Genomic DNA, 27,315 nt, shown 5'->3' with positions numbered 1-27,315 from the left:
ATGGACATAAGTCCCAAATTGGTATTGGGGCCATTCTGAGTTAATAAATTAGGGCCCTATATGCCTTTGAAAATAAAAAAGTTTAGCATATTAATATACGGGTTAACTTAGGTCCACTTCTATGCTCACTTTTCTAGCATTCGGCCTTATTTCTCACTTGGGACTCGGCGTTATTTCACTTTGACAAAGCGCAATAAGGCCGAATGTTGAAATTCGGCGTTGTTTCGCTTTTGTAAAGTGAAATAACGCCGAATTTTGGAATTCGGCGTTATTTCGCTCGGCGTTATTTCACGGCACCGATTACATCTACAACACAAGAAGAAACAACATTTTAACCCAAACACTTTGAGCGATTTATAAAACATACCTTTTTTGTTTTCCATATTGTTTATAATTTAATAAAATTGTTTATAATAAATAAACTAACATTATACAAACAACGACACTAGACACGACGCGACCAAACACTTCAACAAAAAATAACAAAATGACGCTTTGGCTCTTGTTGGCCTTGTCTTTCTTTTCCTTTTCTCATTTTTCACCACGATTCACGTTCGACTTTGTGTTCATACACAAAAAGTTGCAAGTGTGTGAGAGCAAGCCCGATTTTCGCGGTCTGAGGTCGGAGTTTCTTTGTTGAGCTCAGTTTTCTTGCTTGAAGGGTTGGTATTTTTTGTTGTATGACCATGACATTTCATAACTTTGTTTACCTTTTCAACTTCCTCTTCCATGAAAATCAACATTACTGGCAAAACATTAATCGTTGTAATTCACATTTGCAATTGTTTTAATAAATTAACATTAATACGAAATTTATTTTTATATCCCTACATATTAGTTTAAAATTAAAATAAAATACTGGGATGGCATAAGCAACTCGTAACTAAACCCAGCGGCAATGTTGTTCCCATGACACTGAAATAATTATACAGATCGATTCGATTAATTTTTGTTAATTATATCCAAATGTTTCGGGAAACTTTTTGTTTGGTTATGTTCCTGTTTAAGAAAATATTACCCGTTTTACATTTATTAATACGGCCTTTTATAAAATGGTTCTTGCACACCTTTACACGACTTTGCGAGTTGCAACGAATTTGCTATGGCGCGAAAGCAGGTGCCAACCGCACTAAGCAAGTGGAGCGTTCATTGACAATGTCCCATAATCGCAGGATACAAGAACTTATTAAGGACCTCAACCAACATGTTGAACACTGCGATGACAATGAGTTTATTGGCTTTTCTGGTCGAGCAGTCGGGATTGTAATGCGTGAGAAGTGTATCAAGCCACATTGTCATCCAGATTTCCCCGCACTCTTTGGACAATGTGTAACTCAGATATGGGGATATAAAAGGCTTATGATTGCAGTGGAGAAATTGCGTTCTGAACCGTATGATGCAGCAAACATAGTTCATGAAAGAAAACTACTTGAGTTGTGGAATGAACTCATGCCTGATACACCACTTGAGACAAGAATTACAAAGCAATGGCAGGAAATTGGCTTTCAGGTTTGTTTTAATAGCCCTGTTCCATTGGATGTGATAGTTTACTACTAGTAGATGTTTGGTTAATCTGGTACTTTCATCTACTCATGCTCTTCTTCCCGAGGAGATACGATTTGTATTGAATTCGTTGAAAGTGCGTTCCATTGAAAATCGCTAGTGAACTACTAGAAGTACTTTGCCAACTCCCAATGGAACAGGGCTAATATCATTCTGTAAATTTAATTAGCAACTAATTTTGAGTTGACCCTTCAGTAGTTGGTGGAAAGTACGATAACTAAAGCGGTAAAAATTAGTAACGGATTCTTGTAGAGGAGTTAAATATAAGCAGTTTTTACTATGGGAGGGGGAGGTCTATTTCCCCCCCCCCTGTTTAGGAGAGAGGGGCAATTTTCTAAAAAATGACTCAAAATAAAAAAAAAAATATTTAAAAATGACGGCAACACCTACAGTCATGAATGATACAAAAGCCAGAATATTATACTTTATTAAAGTTTTTAAATCAAGTTATTTCAATCAATAGTTTTTGAAATAATCGATTTCAAAGTTAAAATTTGGAAAAAAAAATTTAAAAAAAATTACATTTGATTCAATTTTCGATAAGGACTGTGGATTTCAATACAAAATTTTCTAATAAAATATTGATTTTTAGTAAAATACTGAAAATCATTTGTTCCTATGCCGTCTAGTTTTTGAGAACATTGAAAAAAAGTACTTTTTCTAAGAAGAAATTTTATTGCACGTGTTTTAATGATGTTATTGTTAATGGGGGGTTTAGTTTTTTTTCTGGCTAAGGGGACCAGGCAAAATACTTTTAATTAAAACGATGTTGACATTGACGTCTGCCTGGCGACTTTACATACCCTATGCGGAGCAACGACGTTGCGTGAGCGGGACGACAGAGGACCCAAAAAGTAAAACAGGCCAGGCAAAGTACTTTATAGATAATAAAAGCTATTGAAATTGGCGCCTGCCTGGCCAAGTAACTAGTGTTTTTCTTGTATAAAATATCAAAAAACTAATGTAAAATTTATTGAAAACAGTTAAAATCTGATAAAAAACTATATAGTGGAGTAAAATAAGATTTATACCTCGGTATCCAGGGAAATTCGATGAGTCTGTAAAACGAGTTTTTACAGACTGTATTATTAAAAGGTCAAATAAGAAAGTTAAAAGTTCTTCTCGATTACAAGTTTTAAGGGCAGTTTACTGTCATTCCGTATCAAAGCGTTCAATCGGAATTGCTGTCTCATTTTAAATTTTGCTCAAGCTTTGAAGGGATGTTCTCTAGGACTGTAAAGAAGCAAATCCATGAGGATTTAATTTTAAGTTGCGTGGTTTCCGCGCTACCCGCATTCGAATTTTTGCAAAAAGTCATTTTCATGTTACTATAGTTTTGCGCCTATTGAAGATATCTTTTTGTTTGAAACGGCATTTTAAAGCTTAAGAATAGTATTTTTTGAATAAATATTAAACAATTACGTATTAATTATCCCTGAATTAAAAACAATTTTTGAAACCTGGTAATTTTGCTGATTTTTCATGGTTTTGACTGGCTCCAGAACCTTGGCTATAGGAGGATTATACTTATCAAATATTAAATATAGATATTTTTTAACAAAATAAATCTTAAATCAACTCGATATCTTCAATAGACACAAAACTATAGTAACATTAATATGTCGTTTTGTCGTTATATAATTTATTAACATAGAATTAACATTTCGTCGGTCTCATGCGAAAACTTCGTAACTCCCAAAATCAAAATTTTACAGGAGAGACAAAAGAGTAAACAAACAACAGAGTAGTTGGGAAGAAAAATTTGAATTTAAGTCTATTTAGAGTTTTCGGAATGACCCAAATTTTCTGGGTTGCTCCGCTGACATATTTTCTAAAGAATGGCATTCAAAAGTCATTTTTGAAAAAAAGTGGAGTTACGAGGTTTTCTTATGAGACCAACGATTTACGTGTTAATGTATATATGAGTGCTAGCTGCTTATAGTCTAAGATCCCGCCATAGGACGACCTACCCTCATCGTTATACCAGTTGAGAGTTATATTTTCTGAAAGGTAGTAACTAAAGAAATAAATTGCACATGGGTTGCCTAGCGATATCCTGTCAAGGCATAGGGTTGCCAAGCCTTAAAGTTTATTTTTGCGTATTTTTTAATACGCGTCCCTGCTTATGTGGCAAGCCTAAAAGTTCTAAAAAAAAATAATATGTCATAGGAAATTTAATTTAAAAATTTTAATTTTCAGGATTTTTTTAAATTTGAAGGTTGAGTAGGGTAAACGAAGGTGAATTTAGAAAAAGGGCAAAAATCTATCTTCTAAGCAAAACGCGATAGAAATAAAATTGAAATTGGAATCGATAGATATTATAAATATATGAAAGCCACACATACATACAAATAAAAAATGTAAACAATCTACAACTCGATATATAGTCTTTTTAAAGTCATGACAGTCAAATTCGAATGAAAGATTTTTTAAATAATTTTTTTTGATAAGTTACCTAGAAAAAATAAAATAACTTGACACGTATCTGTCAAATTTTTAATTTAACTTACTGTTTTCGCGGAGGGATTTTTTGAAAAAGTTCTTATTTTCGTATTTCAATATATTAAAAGAGAAAATCCCGTCTTAGGACGACCTATCCACGTCGGTATACCAGTTGAAAGCTATATTCTCCTAGGGGTAGTGTCTAAAGAAACAGTTTGCACATGGTTTGCCTGGCGAAATCCTGTCAAGGCACAGGGCTGCCACGCTTTAAAGTTCATTTTTTGAGTTTTTCCAAAAACGCCACCCTGCAAAGTTGATACCATTTAGCGATGATTTAAGAAAACGCTTACTTTGGCATGCCTTTACTCATGTTAATGTTAATAACTCCGTTAAAACTTATGAAAAAAACTTCATTAATGTCTTCATTTTTAGATGAAATTATTTTTTTTTTATAACACATTTATCATAAAGTCTATGAATTTTCTGGCAAACTTGTGCACAAGATTTTTGTTCATTATTGTTTTCTTCATAAAAATAAATTTATAAAACACTATGTTTATAACACATTTATCGAAGAAAATCGGCCCCAAAGTCAAAAATTATCATGGGTAAAAAAAAAATAATTCCATTTAAAAATTAATATCTGAGCAACTAAAAAAGATTTTAATATTTCTTAGCGGCATGTACAAAGAATAGCATTTCTTCTAAAAATCAAGACCATACTGAAGTTTTTATCATAAGTATTAACGGAGTTATTATATTAACATTAACAAACATGGGTAAAGCGTGCCAAAGTAAGCGTTTTCTCAAATCATCGCTAAAGGGTATCATTTTTGCAGATAGAGAGTTACTGTAGAACAATTTTTTTCTTAGAATATACCCAAGAATCTGTGAAATATTATGCAGGTTCCCAAAAGAAGAATGTTCTTAATAAAAAGAATGTTTATAATAATATAAACAGGAACAATGTTTATTAAGCAAAAGTATTTGATTGAATGAAAAAATATTAATTACAAAATTAATAAAGTATTATTATCAGAAACACTATACATAAATTTAATACAGTAAATATATCAAAGTAAATAATTATTGTAAACGTACATATTGTTAAAGACCAATACATATTTAACACGCCCTCTCAATACAAACGTTAACAATAATGAAATTAATTTAGTTTTCTTAATCCAAGTGCTTCAGTGCATTTCGAGTGAACTTCACGACTCAACGGCTTGGTAAGAATATCTGAAGTCATCTGATAAGTTGGTATATGTTGCAACACAAACATCCCAGCAACAACAGATTCTCGAACAAAGTGATGTTTGATGTCGATATGTTTAGTGCGTGCATGAAAAACATGATCATTTGCCAAACACAGTGCACCACGATTATCAACAAAAATTTTAGTTTTAGCAAAGTCCAAAAATCCAAGCTCCAGCAATATACTTTTCAAGTAAATTGCTTCCTTTGAAGCTTCGTTTATCTGAAGCTACAGCCTCTGTAGTGGAAAGGGCCACAGTTCGTTGTTTTGTTGATTTCCAAAAAATTGCTACACCACTAAGTAAGAACACATACCCAGTATACGATCGACGATCTATGACACAATTTCCCCAATCAGCATCAGTGTATCCACATAAGGCTTCTTTCTTTTTTGTATACACAAGCCCAAGACTTGCACTTCCAGCCAGATATCTTAGCACACGCTTCGCTGCTAACCAATGACACTTATTTGAATTGCAAGTAAATTGTCCTAATCATGAGACAGTATTTGCAATATCTGGCCTTGTCGCCACAGAAACATACATCAAGGCACCAATAAGCTCTCGATACGGAAATGTTTCCTGTGAATCATTAACTGGTGGATTGTCAAAACTTACATTCTTTTCGGAAGGTGTCGCAACTGGATTGCACTTCTCCATTCCATATTGTTTGAGAAGACTTAGTGTATATCCCTTTTGACACAGTCCAATTTTTCCAGCTTCTTCTTGATTGATTTCCAGACCAAGACAATATTTCGCCAAACCAAGATCTTTAATTTCGAAATCTTCTTCCAAAAATTTCTTAAGTTGTGATAATCTTTTGGCATCTTACGAAGCAACTAATATGTCGTCAACATGAGTTTGAGATACCATTGACGACCAGCCTGTTTAAGTCCATAAATAGCCTTTTTCAACCTACAAGCATTGCCTCCATTTTGAAAACAGGTCAGCATCTTCTTCGCTTGCTCTCCAAAGTTCGATTTTCCCCTTGTTTAGAAATAATTCTTTGCAATATCTCATGCAACATTTCAGGTACTCTCATCGTCATCCTCATTTAATGTTGCATTTAAATATGCCGTCACAACATCAAATTGCCATACATTTAGGTCAAACTGTACAGCAAGAGCCAATAGCAAACGTCAAGTTTCTAGTCTTGCAACTGGAGCAAATGTTTGATGATAGTTAACTCCATGCTTCTGACTATATTCTTTCGCTACGAGTCGAGCTTTTCGTCTTTCGACCTGACCATCAGAGTTATGTTTGTTGGTCAAAACCCAACGGCACCCAACGACATCACTTTTCTTGTTGACCTCAACTATTTCCATGGTATCATTCTTGAGCCAACTCATCACTTCGGATTCCATGGCATCCTTCCATTCCACGTTTCGTCACTGCTCATAGCATCAGCGACACTAATCTCAACTACACCAGCGAACTCTTCACTTTCGTTTTCTGTTTCAGCTAGTATTTGAAGGTTTTCTTCTTCTTTTTCTTCCTTCGATTATGTTGTTTTAAAAAGTTTTCTTGGACGCCCTCTGCTTCCAGTGCGAAGTAAACGTGGCCTTTCAGGAGCTCTTCTCTAAGATCGGTAAGTGAATTTGGTTCGTTTGATTCAGGTTTTTCTTCAGAAATAATTTCATCTATCAATTGACTCTGCTCTGCCTCAACTTGGCTTCGTTCGGGCTTTCCATTTTGCCACAAAATGAACAACTCATCTACTTCAGCATAACAATCATTCGGAAGTTCTTGTGATTTCTCTTCAACGAATTTCAGATCACGACTATGCACAATTTGACGTTTACTCGGTACCCATACGCGATATCCTTTACTTTCTCGCGGATACCCAACAAAAATTCCTTCAACAGATCTTGCCGCTAGCTTATTCTTGCCTGGATTTTTGTTCAAAATGTGCATCTTCGAGCCAAATGTCTTCAGATATTTTAATCGAGGAATCTCTTTATTCCACTTAGCAAAAGGAATTTCACCATTAAGACCACTAGTAGGACAACGATTTCGGATATAAGTTGCCGTTGCTACTGCTTCGGACCAAAATCCAGCACTCAGACCAGACTGTATCATCAAGCATCTAGCCATGTCCATGAGGGTTCATCCTCTCGGCTAAACCATTTTGTTGTGGAGTATGAGGAATCGTCAACCTTCTCCTTATGCCTTTATCTGAAAGATATCGATCAAAATTAGCATTACAATACTCACCACCATTATCTGATTGTAGATATTTTATTTTTGCACCAGTTTGCCTTTCAACATAATTTTGATACATTTTGAATGCATCGAAAACGCCACTTTTTTGTTTCAGAAAGTAAACCTCGCACCATCTAGTACTTTCATCTATAAATGTGACAAAATATTTTGCACCACAGATTGATTCCTTTCGAAATGGACCAATAACATCAGAATGGATTACTTTTAAATTCTCTTCGCAAGATTCTCGAGATTTTGGAAAAGGTGTGCCACCATCTTTCCTTTAAAGCACACATCGCACTCAAGTTTTTCATGGTTTTTCGTATTAATAGCAGGAATTCCACCGATTTGAATCAGCTTTAAAATGTCTTTGCTGTTCAAATGACCCAACCTTTCATGCCACTTCAACAGTTCGGAGCAATCAGGGCGGACAACCAATTTTGGGCAATTGAGCTGTTCTCTTACTATGTAAAGATCACCTCTTCTATCGGCAATCATAGAAATTGTACCATCTTTAGCTTGAACAATAGCTAATTCCTTCCCAAACTTGACTTCATGTCCCTTATTAGTGAGTCTTGCTACTGAAATTAAATTTGTTCGCAGCTCCGGGACAAATAAAGTGTCCTTGAACTCAATCAAGCGAGGACCTTTATCGCTAGCCACAGTTATATGCACAATACTTCTCCCTTTGACTTCGGCTGTTGCATTGCTAGCAAGGTTCAGCTTTACCTTAGGTGATTCATGTAAGGATTGGAAAAGAACTTCATCACCGCACAAATGAGATGTCCAACCACTGTCAAGAATCCATTCCCGATTCGTCTTTGCATAGCACATATTACTTTCGTGAGCATTCGTAAGATAATTTACAGCAAACGAATGATCTGTATTATGCGCATATTGCTTTGACTTCTTTTTGGGGAATTTAGACTTCTTAGTTTGACACACATTCGCCTTGTGACCTGTAATACCACATTTAAAACATTTTACCTTTTTATCGAGAGGTTTCTGCGATAATTCTCCAGACCTATTTTGAGTCTTAAACGAACCTCTTGAATTCTTTGCTGACATTGCAATAACTGCACCCTCAGTTGATTGCTTTCTTGCTTCGCATTCTTCAATAATTTTGACTTTCAATGCTTCAGCAGAAGGAACATCATCGCGAGATTCGATCGCACATCGGAAATTTTCGAAAGAAGACGGAAGGCTATACAAAAACATTATTGACAATAAATCACCATTTATGGTCACTTTCATGCTTTCAAGCTTATCCACCGCATCGAAAAAATTTGCCATATGCTCCCTCACATCACCGCTATCATCTAGCTTTTGAAGCATTAATTGTTTCAACAGCGATGCTTTCCTAGCAGGACCCTTTGAAGCGTAAATTTACTCTAACTTGAGCCATACACTTCGTGATGTTTCGCATCCACGAATCTGCTTAAGTTCCAAAGGATGAATGGACAAAATCAGGTCAGCTCTGGCCTTTCGATCTTGTTTACACCATTCTTGAACTGCAGCAGGAGGTTCAGTTGGCTTTACAGATGCCCCCGAGACATATTCCCACAAATCATTTTTTGTAAGTAGTGCTTCAGCTTGCATGCTCCACGTATCATAGTTTTCTTTTGAAAGTAATTCCTATACGTGGGAACATTGCCAGCCATTTCAATTGTATGTGGATTTTCAAATTCAAATTAAAATAGTTGAAAATTCTTGCCCTTAAAATATTCTTCAATTGGAAATAATCGCAATAATTTTATTTCTATGGAACTCTTGGTCCTGGGCCCATAACCTGTGAAATATTATGCAGGTTCCCAAAAGAAGAATGTTCTTAATAAAAAGAATGTTTATAATAATATAAACAGGAACAACGTTTATTAAGCAAAAGTATTTGATTGAATGAAAAAATATTAATTACAAAATTAATAAAACATAATTATCAGAAACACTATTCATAAATTTAGTACAGTAAATATATCAAAGTAAATAATTATTGTAAACGTATATATTGTTAAAGACCAATATTTAACAGAATCATCCCTCAAAGTCTTCTTATCTCATCCCGGGAAATAATACCTATATCTTTTTTTCCAAAAGAACGAATACATACACTTGATTTCCTATACCCAGACGAAATGATGTGTACTAATAAAAAAGGCATACTTTGGTGTGTGCACCGCTTCTTCTTCTCCAAAAAAGAGTAAATCGTACAAACGAACAAAAAAAAAAACGGCCAAATTGTCGCATCCGTTGACGAAACCTCAAGTCTACGAAAGACAATTACGTGATACATTAAACGAGCACAGTGATTGGGATGACGGCATACGTTAGCAAACAGAACGTAATTTTTGGAGACCTACAACTGCATAGGCTTAATTATATTCTGTGACAAATTTGACTTCGTCGACCCCGAGCCGAGCGGTCTAAGGCGCCTGACTCAAGAAGCAATGTTGCCTTCTAAAGATATGGGGGCTTAAATGACGTGGGTTCGATTCCCACTTTTCGCAGGAATTTTTTTACTTGTTTTATAGGGTTTTCGTGTCGAAAAAAAATTGAGGTTTTAATCAAAACTAACATCACAATGATGGAGAATTCCGAAAAAGTGGGTCTCGCAATTTTTTAAAAAATGGCTCTAACTATTTTCAAATTTTTTTTTATAAAAATTCCTTTTCATACAAGAAATCAGTTTTGTGATCAAAACCTTTAAAACCGATGTTTTATTAATTATAAAAACAGATTTTATGTACTTTTTTACACTATGGGAAATGGTTTAGTTAAATGTAATTATAACTTTGCCTCATTTTTTTATAAAAAGCTTTAAGATAAGATCTATTTTTACCAAAGAGCAAGTACGTGCGACCCCAGTCGTGCATTTTATTTTAATACATTTTAAGAGTTTTATTATTTTTTTGGCTAATCACGTCGTTTTAGTTTTAAGATCTATTTATTTCCATATTGTAATTCTAATTTGAGGAATTATTTTTTTTTTAAATCAATGGTCTGCAATGGGGGCTGGCGCTAATGCTTTGAGCTCTTTTGGTGAAATTTTATTTTGTTAATATATGCCCTAATGTATGTTTTCGTGATTTCAAACAGTCTGATTACTTTTAAAATAAATATACTTATATTTTTTTTACTGTTTGAACCCGTTAACAATTTTGTTCGAAAGCTTCAAACCAAACGAATGACATTCCGTTCAGTTGAATACGAAGTCGTTTGCTGTACGTATGACATCATGCCAAATGAACAGATTTCGTTCACGAGTTAACGTATGCGACGATGCGCGACGATGCGCGTATGCGTATCTACTTCTTTTCTTCTTTCTATTTCTTTTTTTCTTGTATACCTAATAATCGAACGATGTTCGTTCGAAGTTCAAACATATTCTTATTCCTAGGTCTGGGTTTTTTCTATTTCATTTTTATTCGAAGAGGTGTTTTAATGAAGGTTGGACCAGAAAATAGCTTATTGTTTTGTTAATTTTTCTGCATACTTAACTAATCGCTAAATTTTGAGATAGGACACTTTGCTTCTGAAGCGACGATTTTATAAATGTTCAGAGAAATTTCAAACAGAAGTGTGTATGAATCTTGAGAAAAATCTAGTCAGATATTTGATTCCATTTTTTTTTAGACTGATGACACATGTCACAAATTGAACATGAAATCTGAGACTTTCCTATTTTCTTTCCCTTTTCACCTCTTAATCCATTAGACTCGGAATTGGAAAATGGATTAGGGTCAATGTGGGTAAATGTAAACAATTTCATGTCTTTTTTTTCTTTTGACTTTAAATTTTAATATGTTTTCACGGAACAACTTGACATGTATCTTCAAATGCAAATATGAAATGATTGCAATTCTTTTTTTTTTTAAATATAAACAAATATTTCCCAAATTGTTTAAATTACTGTCAAATATGGCATGTTTACAAATACCCCACCATGTTTGTGTTTTTTTACAAATTCGAGGTAAATGTAAACAGTGGTTTAAAATTTAGAATTTCCTCTTTATCATATGGATAACGAGTTGAAAAACGTTGAAGAAGGTATTTGACAAATACTTTTTCAAATTCCAATAAAAGTTTTTGTTTTCTTCCTTTGATTCTTTATATAGGCACCCAATATGCATCCTGAGCAGCTCTGAACGTCATATTTTTTTTTTTACGTCAAAGACCGATTTTGCAAAATTATCCACTGAAAATGATGTTGTTGGCTACTTTAAAATGTGACTCCGCAGCACTTTAGCAATAGTAGTTGACTAAAAATACTTTATTTTTATTATAACCAATAATTTCAGCAAAAATATATGTTTACATTTTCCCATTATGAAAAATATTCTGGGGTAAATGTAAACACATGCAAATCGACATACAGTACCTTGCCATATTATTAGGCCCAAGCGAAAAAAATACAATTTTTCGGTTCAGTTTTTGCTCAGTTTTTAAAGTTTTTGTCGAAATATGTTGAATTTTTTTGTCCCATTTACTTGCACATATCATGTAGATATGTATTGACTTGAAAAAAGTTTAAAATTCATACTTTTTGATAAAAATAACGTACAAAAGGGGATAAGCTCCAAAAAACGTACCCTGTGGAATTCACGCCCGGATAATTACCAGACCGGTCCAATACTTAATTTCTTGTACCGAGGAATAACGTGACATTCTTAACTTTATGGCAAGGACCCAATCTTGCATAAATAAAGAAGCACTGATCGTCTGGAATGTAAAAAATGTTCTTAGATTTGGGGTAATTTTTTTCTTTTTTATAAGACCAGACGAGCACAGCTATTCAAAGTACGTTCTTCCAATAAAAAAACATCCTCTGGTCATTATTGGTTGTTGTACTATCTCAGGGAAAGGATGAAGTTATTTTTATATTGTGGAAAACGCCATAACTCCAGACCAACACAAAAAGGAGCTTGGGAACGTTTTGATTCTACGATTTCGGAATAGGCTCGAGGCTCTAAGCTTATACATTTATGCAAGATTGGGTCCTTGCCATAAAGTTAAGAATGTCACGTTATTCCTCGGTACAAGAAATTAAGTATTGGACCGGTCTGGTAATTATCCGGGCGTGAATTCCACAGGGTACGTTTTTTGGAGCTTATCCCCTTTTGTACGTTATTTTTATCAAAAAGTATGAATTTTAAACTTTTTTCAAGTCAATACATATCTACATGATATTTGCAAGTAAATGGGACAAAAAAATTTAAGATATTTCGACAAAAACTTTAAAAACTGAGCAAAAACTGAACAGAAAAATTGTATTTTTTTCGCTTGGGCCTAATAATATGGCAAGGTACTGTAAATGTTCTGTATTTTAAAATTAGTTTGTTTTACATATAGTGGAGTCAAATTAGCTTTATACCTCGGAATCCAGGGAAAGTCGATGCATCTGAAAAACGAGTATAGGGCTGCATTATAAAAGGGTCAAATAAGAAAGTTAAAAAAAAAATTTCACCGCTCTCGATTACAACAGTTTTTATGGACCGTTTACTGTCATTCCGTATGCAAGCGTCAATTGGAATTGCTGTCTCATTTTAGATTTTGATCAAACTTTGTAGGAATGTTCTCTAGGACTGTAAGGAAGCAAATCCATGATGATTTAATTTTAAGTTGCGTGGTTTCCCCGCTACCCGCATTCGAACTTTTTCAGAAGGTCATTTTTATGTTATTATAGCTTTGCGTCTACTAAAGATATCTTTTTGTTTGAAACGATATTTTAAAGCTTAAGAGTAGTAATTTTTGAATAAAAATTAAAAAATTACGTAATAATTATTCCTGAATTAAAAATAATTTTTGAAAAACTGGTAATTTTGCTGATTTTTCATGGTTTTTGACTGGCTCCAGAACCTTGGCTATTATATGTAGGAAGCTTATACTTACCAAATATTAAATATAGATATTTTTCAACAAAATAAATCTGAAATGAACGCGATGGCTGTACTCCTTATGCAAAAATTTTAAGCAAAAATATATTTAAAGATACATGTATTTTTTTGAGTGAAACTAATAGTTGTGTATTTTATTATTTATCAAAGCTAGCTGGACAAACATTTTTTTTTTTATTATTTTTTGGTATTCTATTATGATGTTACCGCAAAAAAAAATATGTTGTTAAGTCTTAAAATGGAAGAAAATTTAAGTTTGTTTCGAGCCTAAGGTCTCTTTATTTCAATTATTTGTTCTGACGTCGTCCAGCGTTTTAAAAATGTATCCGCATGTATCTTTCGTGAAATAGTGCTTAGGACCTCGCTCAATATTCTATTTATCAGAATCCGTAAAGGGTTTTTGTGAATAGTTTTTGTGAGGGCCCCATACAATATTTTTTTTTTGTTCAGATTTATAGGCCAAAAACGTATTTTCGACATTTTCAAAAATCGTAAATCAGATTTTGGGAATTGCAAATTACTTTTTTAGACTCCTCATAATATTATAAGACAAATCAATAAGGCACTTGTACAAATACATATTTAATGTAATTAAACTGGTTTTAATAGCAAAAATTAAGTGTACTTGAAACCACGAATTTAGTTCCGCTAGATTGGCAAAATTGCACACTGTGCTACGCCTTAACAAATCACTTTTGATTACATTACTGCAGATTTGAAGTAGGATTCTACACATGTCTGCACACTAGAGTGACCGCAACTCCCATAGAGAAAATTTTTTGTCGAATTTTTTTCGGGGGAACCCAATTAAATGTTCCGCCTTTGCAGATTTTTAGATAGCCAAAATTTCAGCTCGATTGGATAAGTCTAAATGGTGCCGACACTCGCTCAAAGTATCAAAAATTTCACTGTTTTGGGAAGAAAATTAGCTCTAACTCTCAAACAGATAAGGCTATTTGCACTATTTATATATTAAGTTAAAAGTAGTGTTTTTACGAATAATTCAGATGCTAAATTTGTTTAGTCTTACAAAAAAAATTTTTGTGTTCAATTTAAGTTTTCAGTACTGACCTCAAAAAAGAGCTGAGTGCAAACTCTGTTAACAAAGAAACTTTGTATGTTATAGATTGATGTAAGGTATCTGACCGAAATGCTTCTCTTATTCCGAAGATCCTGTCAAAAGCGATGAACACTTCCACTTTCCAATCATTTTGGATGAAAGAATGATGAAAATAAAGGTAGGACCGCACTTGATGTTGAAGGAACTACGCTAAGTATACCAAAGTAAAAAATAGCAAATATTTTGTATCTTTCATTGGTTATCGGAACTACACGATGTAGATTAATTTATTCCTATTAAAAAATTGCATTATGTGCTAACTGAATAAAATAAATCAATTATTTGTATCTATTTTTATCATCAGGTTTGTTTAGGTATTGCCTTAATGCCCAACCATTGACCTACTATATATGGACTGCTAGTCGTTTGACTTTTCCATACAAAAATTGAAAAAAAAAATGATTCCACATCTTTCTAGCTCTACTAGCCGTATAACCTTAGACGGCGAAAAGAGGAAACTTTTAGTGAATGACATCTGTCGTAAAAAGGTAGTGCTTTCTCTGTTTTTCTATATTTGTTCCTTTCGGACTTCGTCAAAAATGTTGCACTTATTCTCCGCTTTTTTTAGGGCGCTAGTATCGCGATGAAACAAGTGGAACCAACCTGAATATGCTTCTAGCAGTCCATATATATTAAGTCAATGTGCCCAACTATAATAGGCATGAGCTCGCATAGGTTTATACATATGTCAAAATCGAACGGATTGCTTCGTTCTGTTTCTGAAAACATGACAATTAACCATAATGAACACATGCGCGCATAAATTTCTGTCACAAATTACATTTTATTTAAGTGAAAATAATTTAATTCTTCCATCTCCCTTGCATCCAAGATGTTTTCCTTATATTCTGAGAAATTTACTCATGTCGTGCGGTTGAGAGTATTCGATCCATAACCATGGACATCCATGTCATGTAGTCAATATTTCTTGTAGAGTCCCATCATCAGCATGTCTAAATTTTTGTTACATTCAGATATAAATGTCTGTATTTATTTCTTGTTTTCTAAGAAGAAATAAATTTGGACATTTCATGCCACCCCAATATCAGTGGGCACAAATTTCCTAAGAATAAGAAGTACAGGAATTGGTGTATATCACTTTTAAGCCAGAACTATTATTGTCGGATGCGTCGGATAAAACGGAGGGGAACAGCGGATGTAAACTTCTCGAAAATACAAAGAAAACAACAACAATTGACAGTAGCTTCCGACTCCATCCGCTTATTATGGTTCTGCTGGCTTTAAAGTGTAGTTTTTTTTTTTTTTTAAAGTGTAGTGTGAAGGATAGCGTGGAAAAAAAAACTGTCAAAAATAAATCCAAAGCTGTCATTCTGGTGTGTGATTAAAACCAAAGTGTAATTCAAAAATCCCTTAAAATCATTCTTTAACACAATTATTGCAAAAACTTTTATAGAATTAAATAGTGAAAAAATAAGTCTTAGTTAATAAAAAACAATAAAACAAAAAAAACAATAATGGATTGCTGTGTAAAAATGTGCAAAGCTTTTTTTATAACCATTCATAGATCCTTTCGTTTCACAGGTAAATACACTTTATTTGCAACATAAATGTATATAAAGTGAATTTATTCATATAAATAAATTATCGTAGAATAATTTAGAATTGGTTTCTGGTAGAATTAAGTCATAAAAATAATAAAATTTGTTAAAATAAAAGTGTCCTTTTTTCTTGAATTTTTTTCAATCCACAGCTGTCAAATTGAAAATCTCACAAACAGGGGTGTATTTATTTTTGTTTGGAGATAGTAAGGCGCTGCAACAGTAGGGCGCCCTTATTTGAAATTATTCTTTCCATTTGTTATTTTTTTTTTCTCGCTAGCCAAATTTTTTTGTAAAAAGAGTATATTAGGTATATACCTAATTGTTTTTTAGACCACAAATTTATGTTTTCTGTATCATTTTTTAAGTTTTTCATCCAGAAATACGTTTGAAAATTTTCACTTTTGTACTTTTACACTTTTAAGCCAATGAAGTTAATGCTTAAATGCCAATATTTTATTTTTTTTATTTTAAAAAAACCATAAATAATGTGTTTCATAAAAAATATAAATTTTTACGTAGATAAAACGTTGCGCCTTGCCTAGTACGATAAATTGGGTGCCAGGATTCGATAATGGTTTTTTGTAGAGAAGTTTAATACAATCATTTTTTACTATGGGAGTAGGGTCTATCTCCCCCCTTTAGGAGGGAGGGGCTATTTTCTAAAAAAAAGTATGAAAATAAAAAAAAATTATTTAAAAACAACGGCAACACTTACAGTTATAGGTGATACCATTTCCAAAAGGCAGAAATTGTACATTTATTTTTATTTTTAAATCAATATATTTCAACCAATTGTTTTTGAAATAATCGATTTCAAAGTTAAAAAAATCAAAAATGGGTAAAATTTCGACGAAGCTAGATTTTTTTCAATGGGTGAAGGTCCAAAAAAACGGTTTTTGCCCCTAACTCCAGATTTTGGGGGTGTTAGGGACTTTTTAAATACCGTTTCGTAATCAGTGCGATTAGCTCTAAAAAAGTGATGGGTCTCCGCCCGCGTATATTTTGAAACCTAATTTGTAACACAGTGTTATTGTTATACAGCGTGATTCAGGAGTAATGTGCCAAAAAGCTAGAGCGTGTAGGTTAGGTCGAGACAAGAAAAAAATCGTATGGGAGGGGGGGTCTATAATTCCCGTTCGTTTAGCGAGGAGGGGCAATTTAAAAAAAAATTGACTTAATTTGGAAAAAAAATTATTTAAAATCAACGGTTATACTTACAATAACGTGCTATACTTTTTTGTAAAGCCAAAACATTAGTGTTTTACAAAATTTGTAAACAAAGCCATTTTATGGTACAGTTTTTTGAAAAATTAATTTTTAAAATCAAAACTTTGAAAAAAATAATTGGATTTCAAACTAATTTTTTTTCAAAATTTCATGTAATTAAGTACTTATTTAATTTTTAAAATTCGATGCTTTTATTTATTTTTAAACAAAAACAGAAAACCAGATTCAAAAATATGTTGTCGTTTTCGAGAAATTAACAAAAAACTAAAACGACTTTTTTTCTAAAAAACCCCTTTTATATTCTGTTTTTACGTAGCTGGACTTGTTGATAAATTAATTTATGAAACATTAACAATTCGTCAATTATTTTTTAAACATTCAGACTTAAATAAGGATACAATAAAGTGATACCGTATTGGATTAACCCTGAATTGATCAACTTTTTTCATTTATAACACCTGAAAATTTACCTGACAATTTTTCTTACTATGTTTGGGGTGCTCGCCCGCCCATGGATTGTAATAGATTTCAAACATACCGCTGGGGAAGAACTACTGTTCTTAATAAAAAGATACAATTAAAGATACAAAATATAAAAAAAGATTGGTATATAAGCATCTCCTCTTATATTCAATATAAATTAAATGAATGTTGAATATTGGATCAGGTTTTGTAGCGCCTGATACTCGCTGCCGTTGATGATGATTTTGAATACTGTTGATGTTGCTGGTTTTTAAATAAAGTTGAATTTTGTTGTATGTTGATTAAAAAACGTTTAGTGATAGGTTTGGTTTGTTTACTTCAGGGAGTAAACATAGCTTTGTGATTGGGCGTTTGAATTGTTTTCCGTGAGCATATACAGATTCAACTCTGCATATGCCGTCTGTACCAGGATGCGTCTCCACTACTCTGGCCAATGGCCACTTCGCTGGAGGATGTCTCTCATCTTAAAGTATGACTATGTCGTTTATTTCGATGTTTCTTTTGGATTGGGTCCATTACGGACGTTGTTGCAGTCGGGAAAGATACTCCTTTTGCCATCTATGCCAGAAGTGCTGGAACATTTGCTATGTTGCCATCTGTTGAGTCTGTTGGTTTTGACGTCAAGTAGGGACGGTTCTGGAACGATGTTCATAGGCTCACCAATCAGAAAATGGGCAGGAGTGAGTACACTTAGGTCTGTAGGATCATCAGTGAGTGGACACTAGAGTGACCGCAACTCCCATAGAAAAAAATTTTTGTCGAATTTTTTTCGGGGGAACCCCATTAAATGTTCCGCCTTTGCAGATTTTTAGATAGCCAAAATTTCAGCTCGATTGGATAAGTCTAAATGGTGCCGACACTCGCTCAAAGTATCAAAAATCTCTGTTTTTCACTGTTTTTCGCAGAAAATTACCTCTAGCTTCCAAACAGAGGGGGTTATTTTCACTTTTTATATATTTAATTAAAGGTAGTGTTGTTACACATAACTTAGATGCTAAATTTGTTTAGTTATACTAACAAAAAAAAAATATTGTCATCAATTTAAATTTTCAGTACTTACCTCAAAAAGAGATGAAGTGCAAACATTTTATGGGGTCCCCCGACCAAATTTCGAAAATCGATTTCTTGCGGTCACTCTAGTGGACACAGAGGTGTCGAATTAAGAGAGGATTCAATTTGAACTAAAAGTGTATACATTTCTTCACAGGAATGAAATCTATTTGATAAAACACGTTTAAGATGGTACTTAACTGATTTTACTCCTGCCTCCCATAACACTGTGCTACAAAATAAAAAAAAAAAAAATACACCCGAGAAATAACATAGTGTAGGCTGTTCGTATGGTCGAATAATGCATAAAAATATTTTTGTTATATTTTTGGAACCCTCCATTTTTTTTTTTATTTACAAAAAACCATTTTTACAGACCTTACGATGTAATCCAGACCTTTTGAATGATGTATATAAGTCTATTGTTTAAACAAATTAAGTGTAGGTTTTTATCCCACAAATCTTGAAAAAGTGATTTTTTTCCCAATTTTTTCAACTTTACCCAATTTTTTTTTGCAAAATAAAATAAACAAAAAAATAAAGTAAGGTTATATTCTGAAAGAATATACATTTAGGCACAAATTGGCGTATTTTTTTTATTGAAATTGACCAAAACTGCGGAATCTATGTTATTTTTTCGTAAATAGAAAATTTGGCTTTTCATGATGTGAATTGCAAGGTGCACAATAGGGTGTTCATTATTTTAAAATAATAAGAATTTCTATGCTCCTAGGATCTTATATGGTTGGAAATAAACTAAAAAAAATATTTTCCAGGTTTCAAGTCTCTAACTTAATTCTAACCCGTGCCGCCAAGCGGTTGAAGTTTCTTATGGGAATAACATGGGGTTTCTTGGACCTTGTTCGATCAATTTTAAATTCCAGCCAAACCATTCGTTCAAAAAATTTTAAACTTTACAGACTCAAATTTAATAAGTGTAGCTATCATGTGAAAATTTTTCAGATTTTTAATTGTTATAATTTTAGAGATTTAGCTTGGTAAAAAAAGTCATTTTTTCAGACTTTTTCAAAAATCGCTTTTTACACGTTTAATGCCAAAAATTTAAAAAACATACATTTTTATTCACAAATAAGCATAGCATGTATATTTAAAATGCAAATTCAATTCATAGTTATATAAAAAATTAGTTTTGTATTCATTCTTTAAGTCACATCGATATTCAAAAAACGTGTTCCCGATTTAAGAAAAAGTACTGTAGTAAATAAATAAAAAACTAGTTAATTATATCATGTTTTTTGTAAATAAAAAAAAAAAATGGAGGGTTCCAAAAATATAACAAAAATATTTTTATGCATTATTCGACCATACGAACACCCTACACTATGTTATTTCTCGGGTGTATTTTCAGTGTCGCACCGTGTAATCCACCAAAGTGTGGCGAGGCAGGCGGAATGAAACTCCATGAGGTTCCTTCATTTTCCATTTGGGCACGGATGTCAGGCGAAAGTAGTTGAAGAAATTGACGATTCATCCTTATAAGCTCCTTGTTGGCTCCCACAAAGTTGGTTCCATTGTCACTGTACAAGTGACTACAGCTTCCTCTTCGTGCGGTGAACCTTCTGAATGCAGCCAAAAATCCTTCGGAAGTCATATCTGAGACAAGCTCGATATGAATAGCTTTTGTAACCAAACAAATGAAAATACAGATGAAACCCTTGTAGGTTTTCGGCGATCTGCCTTTGGATAGCTTAAGGTCGAAAGGACCAGCATAATCCACACCGCTGTGTCGAAATGCCCTGCTTTCATTCACCCTTACCTTGGGCAGTGAACCCATTAATTGCGTCGTGCGTATTTTGTTGGAACGAGTGCAAGTAACACAAGAATGATATGCTGTCTTTGCAACATTTCTCAAATTTGTTATCCAATTCTTGGTTCGAATATAAGATATAATTAATTGAGGTCCACCGTGTAGGGTTTGTAAGTGCGCATCAGCAACTATAAGTTTTGATAACTTACAAGAACCTGATAGAATTAAGGGATATTTTGAATCATCGTCTAAGTTTGCAAAACGAAGTCGACCTCCAACGCGAAGTTGGTGATTTTTATCGATGAAGGTATGTAAATTAAGTATTTCACTTTTGGAGAAATATCATTTTTAGATTTAAGCTTTCTTATTTCGTTGGAAAATGATAAGGATTGTGAAAGTGTGATGAGATGCTTTAATGCAGCTTGAACTTCTATAGCCTTTAAGTAACCACTGTAAATTCTCATTCTTCTATGGTGAATTCTAAAAATATGTGATGTTACTCGTAATAAAGGGTTTAGTGAGCTGAATCTGCTTAAGAGATTAGTGGAAAATCGAGTAACAATTACATTAGTAAACGCAAATATTTTGGTTTTTTGCTCAAGATTTGTATAAAATCGAGAAGTATCTTGACTTGGCCACTCGGATTTTGGGCGGTATAACCATCGAGGACCATTCCACCAAAGTTCATGGTTTTTTAAATCTTGAGATTGAACTCCTCTTGAAGCGCAATCAGCTGAACTTACATGGAACCGTTGATTAGCATTTGTCGTTTCTTGAATTTCGCTTACACGGTTGGCGACAAAGGTTTTCCAACGAATGGGTAAAGCACGACTCCAGCCAAGAACTATGGTTGAATCGGTCCAATGATATGATTCCAAGTTTGTATTTTCAAATTGAGAAACAGATAAGAATTTTTTAAACAGTTTAGACAAGAGAACTGCACCGCACAACTCAAGTCGTGGTAATAAAATTTGTTTAATTGGAGCAACTCTAGTTTTTGCAGCAATAATATTGACAAAATCTGACCGTCAGGTCTCTGAGTTCTACAGTATAAGACTGCAGAGTAGGCATGGTTTGAGGCATCGGAAAAGCTATGAATTTCTACTCATAAGGAACTCGTAGTGCCTAACCATATAGGTATTTTTATAGTTTGTAAGGATGGTAAGTTATTTCTATAATGTTCCCAATCGGAACGTAATTTAAGTGGTAGAAGATCATCCCATTTAATACCTTCCAACCAAAGTTGTTGAAAATATATTTTAGCCAGAATTATAGTTGGTGGTATATCGATGCATCGGATAGAAAGGTTCGTTTTGTGAAAACATTGCATATAGGAAGCGATATTTTGAAGAAAAAGTAATCGTATTTTGGGTTCCAAAATAAACCCAATGTTTTAACTGATGAATTTGATACATCGGCGTCGAATGAAAACTCACAATCTTCTGGTTGTAAATCAGAGAGGAGTTCTGGACAATTTGAGGTCCGGAACTTCCAAGCTCCTTTAGTTGCTTTTGAATTGTTTTTGCTAAAGTAATGTCATCAGCACCAGAAATAATATCGTCAACATAAATGTCATTTTTCAATACTTCAGCGCCTTGAGGAAAACTGTCTGCTTCGTCATGCGCTAGTTGTTGCAGAACTTTGATTGAAAGATACGGAGCACAAGTGATACCATCCATAGGTAACTGTTTGCAGTTCAAACAATTGCAGCGAACTGAATGTATTGGGACGCCATAAGATCCGTTGAAACTTTGTTTCGTCCGGATGAACAATGATTTGTCGGAACATTTTCTCAATGTCCGATGTAAGAACGAAAAGAAATTTACGCCATTTCAAAATTACTGATGATAGATCATTTTGTAACGAATGACCGGCAAGAAGCTCTTCATTGAGAGAAGTGGAGTTCAGTGGTTTTGATGATCCATCAAAAACAACCCTTAGTTTTGTTGTAGAGCTACTTTCCTTCCATTCTCCATGATGTGGTAGTATGAAACTATTTTCATTAGGAAGAAGATCTTGAAGATTACATTTAAATTTCATATGGCTGGGGTTTATGTATTCGTCATGAATTTCGAATACTCTTCTTTGAGAGTGGGATTTTTTGAAAACACTCTTTGTTCGAGATGAGTCAACCGTTTTTGAGCATTAGCCAAAGAATTTTGAAAGATCGGTTAGTCTTCATTGAGGACTTTGGATTTGAAAGGAAGTTTTACTATATATCTTCTAGTAGAAGAACGAGAAAATGTATTTTGAAAGTAATCGTCACAAGCTATTTCTTCGGGAGTGAAAATTCTAGAAAAGATAACTTCTTCCAGTTCCCAGAGTTTTCGAAGTGAATTATCGATTGCATTGACGAGTGTATGAAAAGAACTTGTGTTTTGAATAGGTAAATTATTTTTTGAATTAATATGACCAGATAATTTCCAACCCAGTTGAGTACACTGGGCCAAAGGTCCGTTTTGAGGTTTTATTACACCATCAGGAATTATTTCGTGGAAAATGTCAGCACCAATGAGTATATCTATAGCACCAGGCTCAGAAAAATGTGGATCAGCAAGTGTAATATTGTGGAATTCTTTTGGTATAGCGGAAGGAACTGGATATTTATGGAGATAGTCACTAATTGATGACATAACTAGTGCTTTTGCTAGTGTTTCGAAACTAGAATTTGTACAAGATTTTAAAAGAAATTCTACAAAACTTTTGCAGGCTTTTGAAATTGATGATCCGATGCACCTGACTACGCATTATACGGATACTTTTTAAGTTTTAGTCGCTGAACACATTTTTCAGTGATGAATGAACATTGAGACCCTTGATCAACAAGAGCTCTCAGAAAATGGTCACCAGAAGATGTAAACATTTTGACTTTTGCAAGTAGCAAGAAGAATTTGAGGAACTGTCATGACAGTAGAATCAGAACAAACAAGAGACTGTGTTTTGGATGAACCACTACTTGAAGCACCTTGTACATTGGAAGAGTTATTGTTTTCATTATGCATTAAAGTATGATGACGTTTGTTACATATACGACAATTGTATTTAGTTTTACACTGCGGAACAGTATGTCCTTGGGCAAGACAATTAAGACACAGATTATTGTTTTTCGCAAAATCAATTTTTTTGTCAAAAGTGAAAGCTTTGAACTGCGGACAAAGATATATGTAATGTGTATCTTGACGACAAATGCACGATGGAGTTTTGAAATTGTTGCGCTTTGAAGTGTGAAGTGATCTAGAAAACACTTGAGGTTTACTTGAAGTAGGAGTTTTTTGATCTCTACAGCTTCTAAAGAATGAAAAGAATCTTCAAGAAAAGTAAAAAAATCTTCGAGTTTTGGTAAATCATTTGTTTTTCCTTTGGCACTAGAGTTTTTCTGTACCAGAAAGTTTTCCCAATTTGGTCTAGAAATTTTACCTAATTTTTGAGATATGAGGAAAATAATGAACAAGTCCCAGGAATCGGTAGAGACACCAACATTTTTTATTGAATCTAAACACTCTTGTATACAATAGCTTGCGGATTGAAGAAGCAGATTCTTTCTGCATATCAGGTTGTTCACCGAGATTCTTTAGATAAGAATCTATAATAAAACGTTTGTTATCGAAACGATCACAAAGAGTTTTCCATGCAGTAGCATAGTTCACATTTGTGCACTTAATGGATCGAATAAGAGATTCAGCTTCACCGGTTAAACATTTTTTAAGAAAATACAGCTTCTGAGCATTAGAAATATTAGTTTGTATATGAATCATACTTGTATATAAATCATGAAACGTTGACCAGTTTTCATAAGTTCCATCGAACTCAGGAAGTTTTATTTTACTAAGATGAATGTCACTTTCTTCACGAAAAGTATGTTCAAATGTTTGATTGACAACCGTCTCTCAAATTAGATGCTTCAATCAAAAAAATGTTATCTAATACATCATCTTTTGTATCAAGAATTTTTTGTTGAAATTTGTCATATTCAGAATCTGAGAAATAACTGAAATCAGCCTTTGTTTTCCTTACACCTTTGAGAAGACCAAAAATCTTCAAATAGTTATTTTTATAAGCTATCATATGAGGCTATGAGAACAATAGTGGCGTAAGCCACAAAGAGGAAGTTTTGAGCTACGAGTGATTTAAGATGCAAGGTTTTTCAAAACAACACTTTTTTGAGTGCCATCTAGTTCTGAGTGTATCTAGCTCCATAAATCTATTTTTGTAATAAAGTAGATATATTAAGAGACCAAGTTTTTATGAAAAACTCATTTTTGAAAAAAAACCGGTTACGCCACTATTGCTCTCATAGCCTCATATAAGCTTCGCATTGTTCTAGTCTGCTACGTAAATATCCCAATTTCAAAAGATTTTCTTCACTAGATTGTGTAAAACTATTTTGAAAACCAGTAAAATCCAATTCACATAAGCGTTGTTCTTCAATAGCAGCTTTAATTTGTTCCATATTGGAATAAATTGAAAATTGAACGAATGAAAAAAGATAGCTAAGTCAACAACCAAAAGATTATAATTGTAGGAAAATGTTATTTGATTCAAAGTAGTCAAAGCTACAAAAGAGAATCAGAATTAAAAAGTACTAAGTCGAAAAGAATTAGGTATTTTAGCGATAATAGCGAAGTAAAAGAACTAATTTAGCACTATTAAATCGAATTAATATTTTAGCACAAAAAACTAATGTCGTTTTCTTTCACTCTATTAAGGAGTACTCTAAATTTTTACTCCTTTTTCTGGAGTGAAAGAACATAATGAGATTAATTTTTTTGTTTGTAATTGTGTGTGTGACAAGGCAAAATGGATAATTTCTTTGATAAAAATAGTGATAACCGGCCTAGGGAAAAATTTGTAAAAACTAAAAAAAAATTCGCAGTAGTTAATATTTGTTCTACTTCCAAGGGTGCTTTTACTTCATGCAAATGCTTCATGGTATATTTTGATTTCGAATATTAGGGTTTTTCATGAAACTCTTCCCATACTCTCCCATACAAAACTATCTGAAAAGTAAAGTATTTTTTAAAAGACGCCAATTTGGCAGCTATTTTTTTTAGTTTTATTTTGTTCTTGTTTTCGTATGTATTTTTATTCAAAAAAAAATCACCAAAATATACAAAGAAACAACTCCAGTGGGGTCTATGCGCAACGAAAACATTTGAATAAATCAAAAAAGTTACTATACACGCAAATAATACACAACCGACGAAGCAGACTATGCGACCGACGAAATCAAATAAAGCAAAACAGCAAAAAAAAAAAACAAGAACAAGATCAAAGAGAAACGTCAAAAAGAGTTAAAATTTTTTTACCGGAGACTCACGATAGAAAATCTTCCTTCCCCTTTTATTTTAATTTTCTTTCTCCCTTGCTCTTATATGCGTCTCGCGCTTTGCGTCTTCGTGTAGAAGCGAACTTATGTCGTTTTCTTTCACTCTATTAAGGAGTACTCTAAATTTTTACTCCTTTTTCTGGAGTGAAAGAACATAATGAGATTAATTTTTTTGTTTGTAATTGTGTGTGTGACAAGGCAAAATGGATAATTTCTTTGATAAAAATAGTGATAACCGGCCTAGGGAAAAATTTGTAAAAACTAAAAAAAAATTCGCAGTAGTTAATATTTTTTCTACTTCCAAGGGTGCTTTTACTTCATGCAAATGCTTCATGGTATATTTTGATTTCGAATATTAGGGTTTTTCATGAAACTCTTCCCATACTCTCCCATACAAAACTATCTGAAAAGTAAAGTATTTTTTAAAAGACGCCAATTTGGCAGCTATTTTTTTTAGTTTTATTTTGTTCTTGTTTTCGTATGTATTTTTATTCAAAAAAAAATCACCAAAATATACAAAGAAACAACTCCAGTGGGGTCTATGCGCAACGAAAACATTTGAATAAATCAAAAAAGTTACTATACACGCAAATAATACACAACCGACGAAGCAGACTATGCGACCGACGAAATCAAATAAAGCAAAACAGCAAAAAAAAAAAAACAAGAACAAGATCAAAGAGAAACGTCAAAAAGAGTTAAAATTTTTTTACCGGAGACTCACGATAGAAAATCTTCCTTCCCCTTTTATTTTAATTTTCTTTCTCCCTTGCTCTTATATGCGTCTCGCGCTTTGCGTCTTCGTGTAGAAGCGAACTTAGTTTTACTTTTGGTACATTTTTCATTATGCTTCTGATCGGTTTTTTCAGCCTAATTGACACACACCCTTAGTTTGATTTTATATTTGTAAAATAAAAATATCCCATCAACGCAGAAAAAGAATGGGATTTTCTTGTTATATGGCACAGGATTTTTTTTTATTGATGAAGAACACTGGCTGAAAATTTTTTTTATTCGGTTTTCAATTTCATTTTGGAAAAAGTGAAGAATTAACGAAAAAATGGAAGAAATATATGTGGCGGAATATAATACAATAGAAAATATAATTCATAATGGTTGTTTTTGTTAATAACAAAGGAGTTTGAAAGAAAAACTTTTCGCATTTTTCACTTTTCAAACAAAATTTTAAAATGTCAACCTTCAAATTCATAAGTGTGTGTGCAAATCGGTGTAAATCTGACTAAAAATGTGGAGTAAATCCGGAGTACTCCGTAGTACTAAAATTACTCCGGAGTAATTTTTTTTTTACACTTTTGTGGCGTCAAAGAACACAAAACCTTCAAAAGTGCAAAAATAAGTACTAAAAGGGTACTCTCATTGGAGTGAAAGAAAACGACATAAGTCATACGATGAAAATTAACTGAA

At 33.2% G+C, this 27,315-nt stretch overlaps 1 protein-coding gene across 2 annotated transcripts in view; it reads left to right on the top strand.

The window, feature by feature from the left end:
* The first annotated feature begins 668 nt into the window (after positions 1-668).
* Positions 669-27,315, top strand: part of LOC129914502 (ELMO domain-containing protein 2) — a 50,655-nt gene continuing 24,008 nt past the window's right edge. Inside the window, exons 1-2 of one of the 2 annotated variants that reach the window (XM_055993799.1) lie at positions 669-762; positions 839-1,509. In XM_055993799.1, coding sequence (XP_055849774.1) covers positions 967-1,509 — 543 coding nt within the window. In that variant the 5' untranslated portion in view covers positions 669-762; positions 839-966. Of the gene's footprint in view, positions 766-838; positions 1,510-27,315 lie in introns of both variants that reach the window. The other variant, XM_055993797.1, reaches the window with a different exon arrangement.

The sequence above is a fragment of the Episyrphus balteatus genome, chromosome 3 (assembly GCF_945859705.1).
Source record: "Episyrphus balteatus chromosome 3, idEpiBalt1.1, whole genome shotgun sequence".
In the NCBI taxonomy this organism is placed as follows: Eukaryota; Metazoa; Arthropoda; class Insecta; order Diptera; family Syrphidae; genus Episyrphus; species Episyrphus balteatus.
This window is presented reverse-complemented; position numbering and strand designations above follow the sequence as displayed.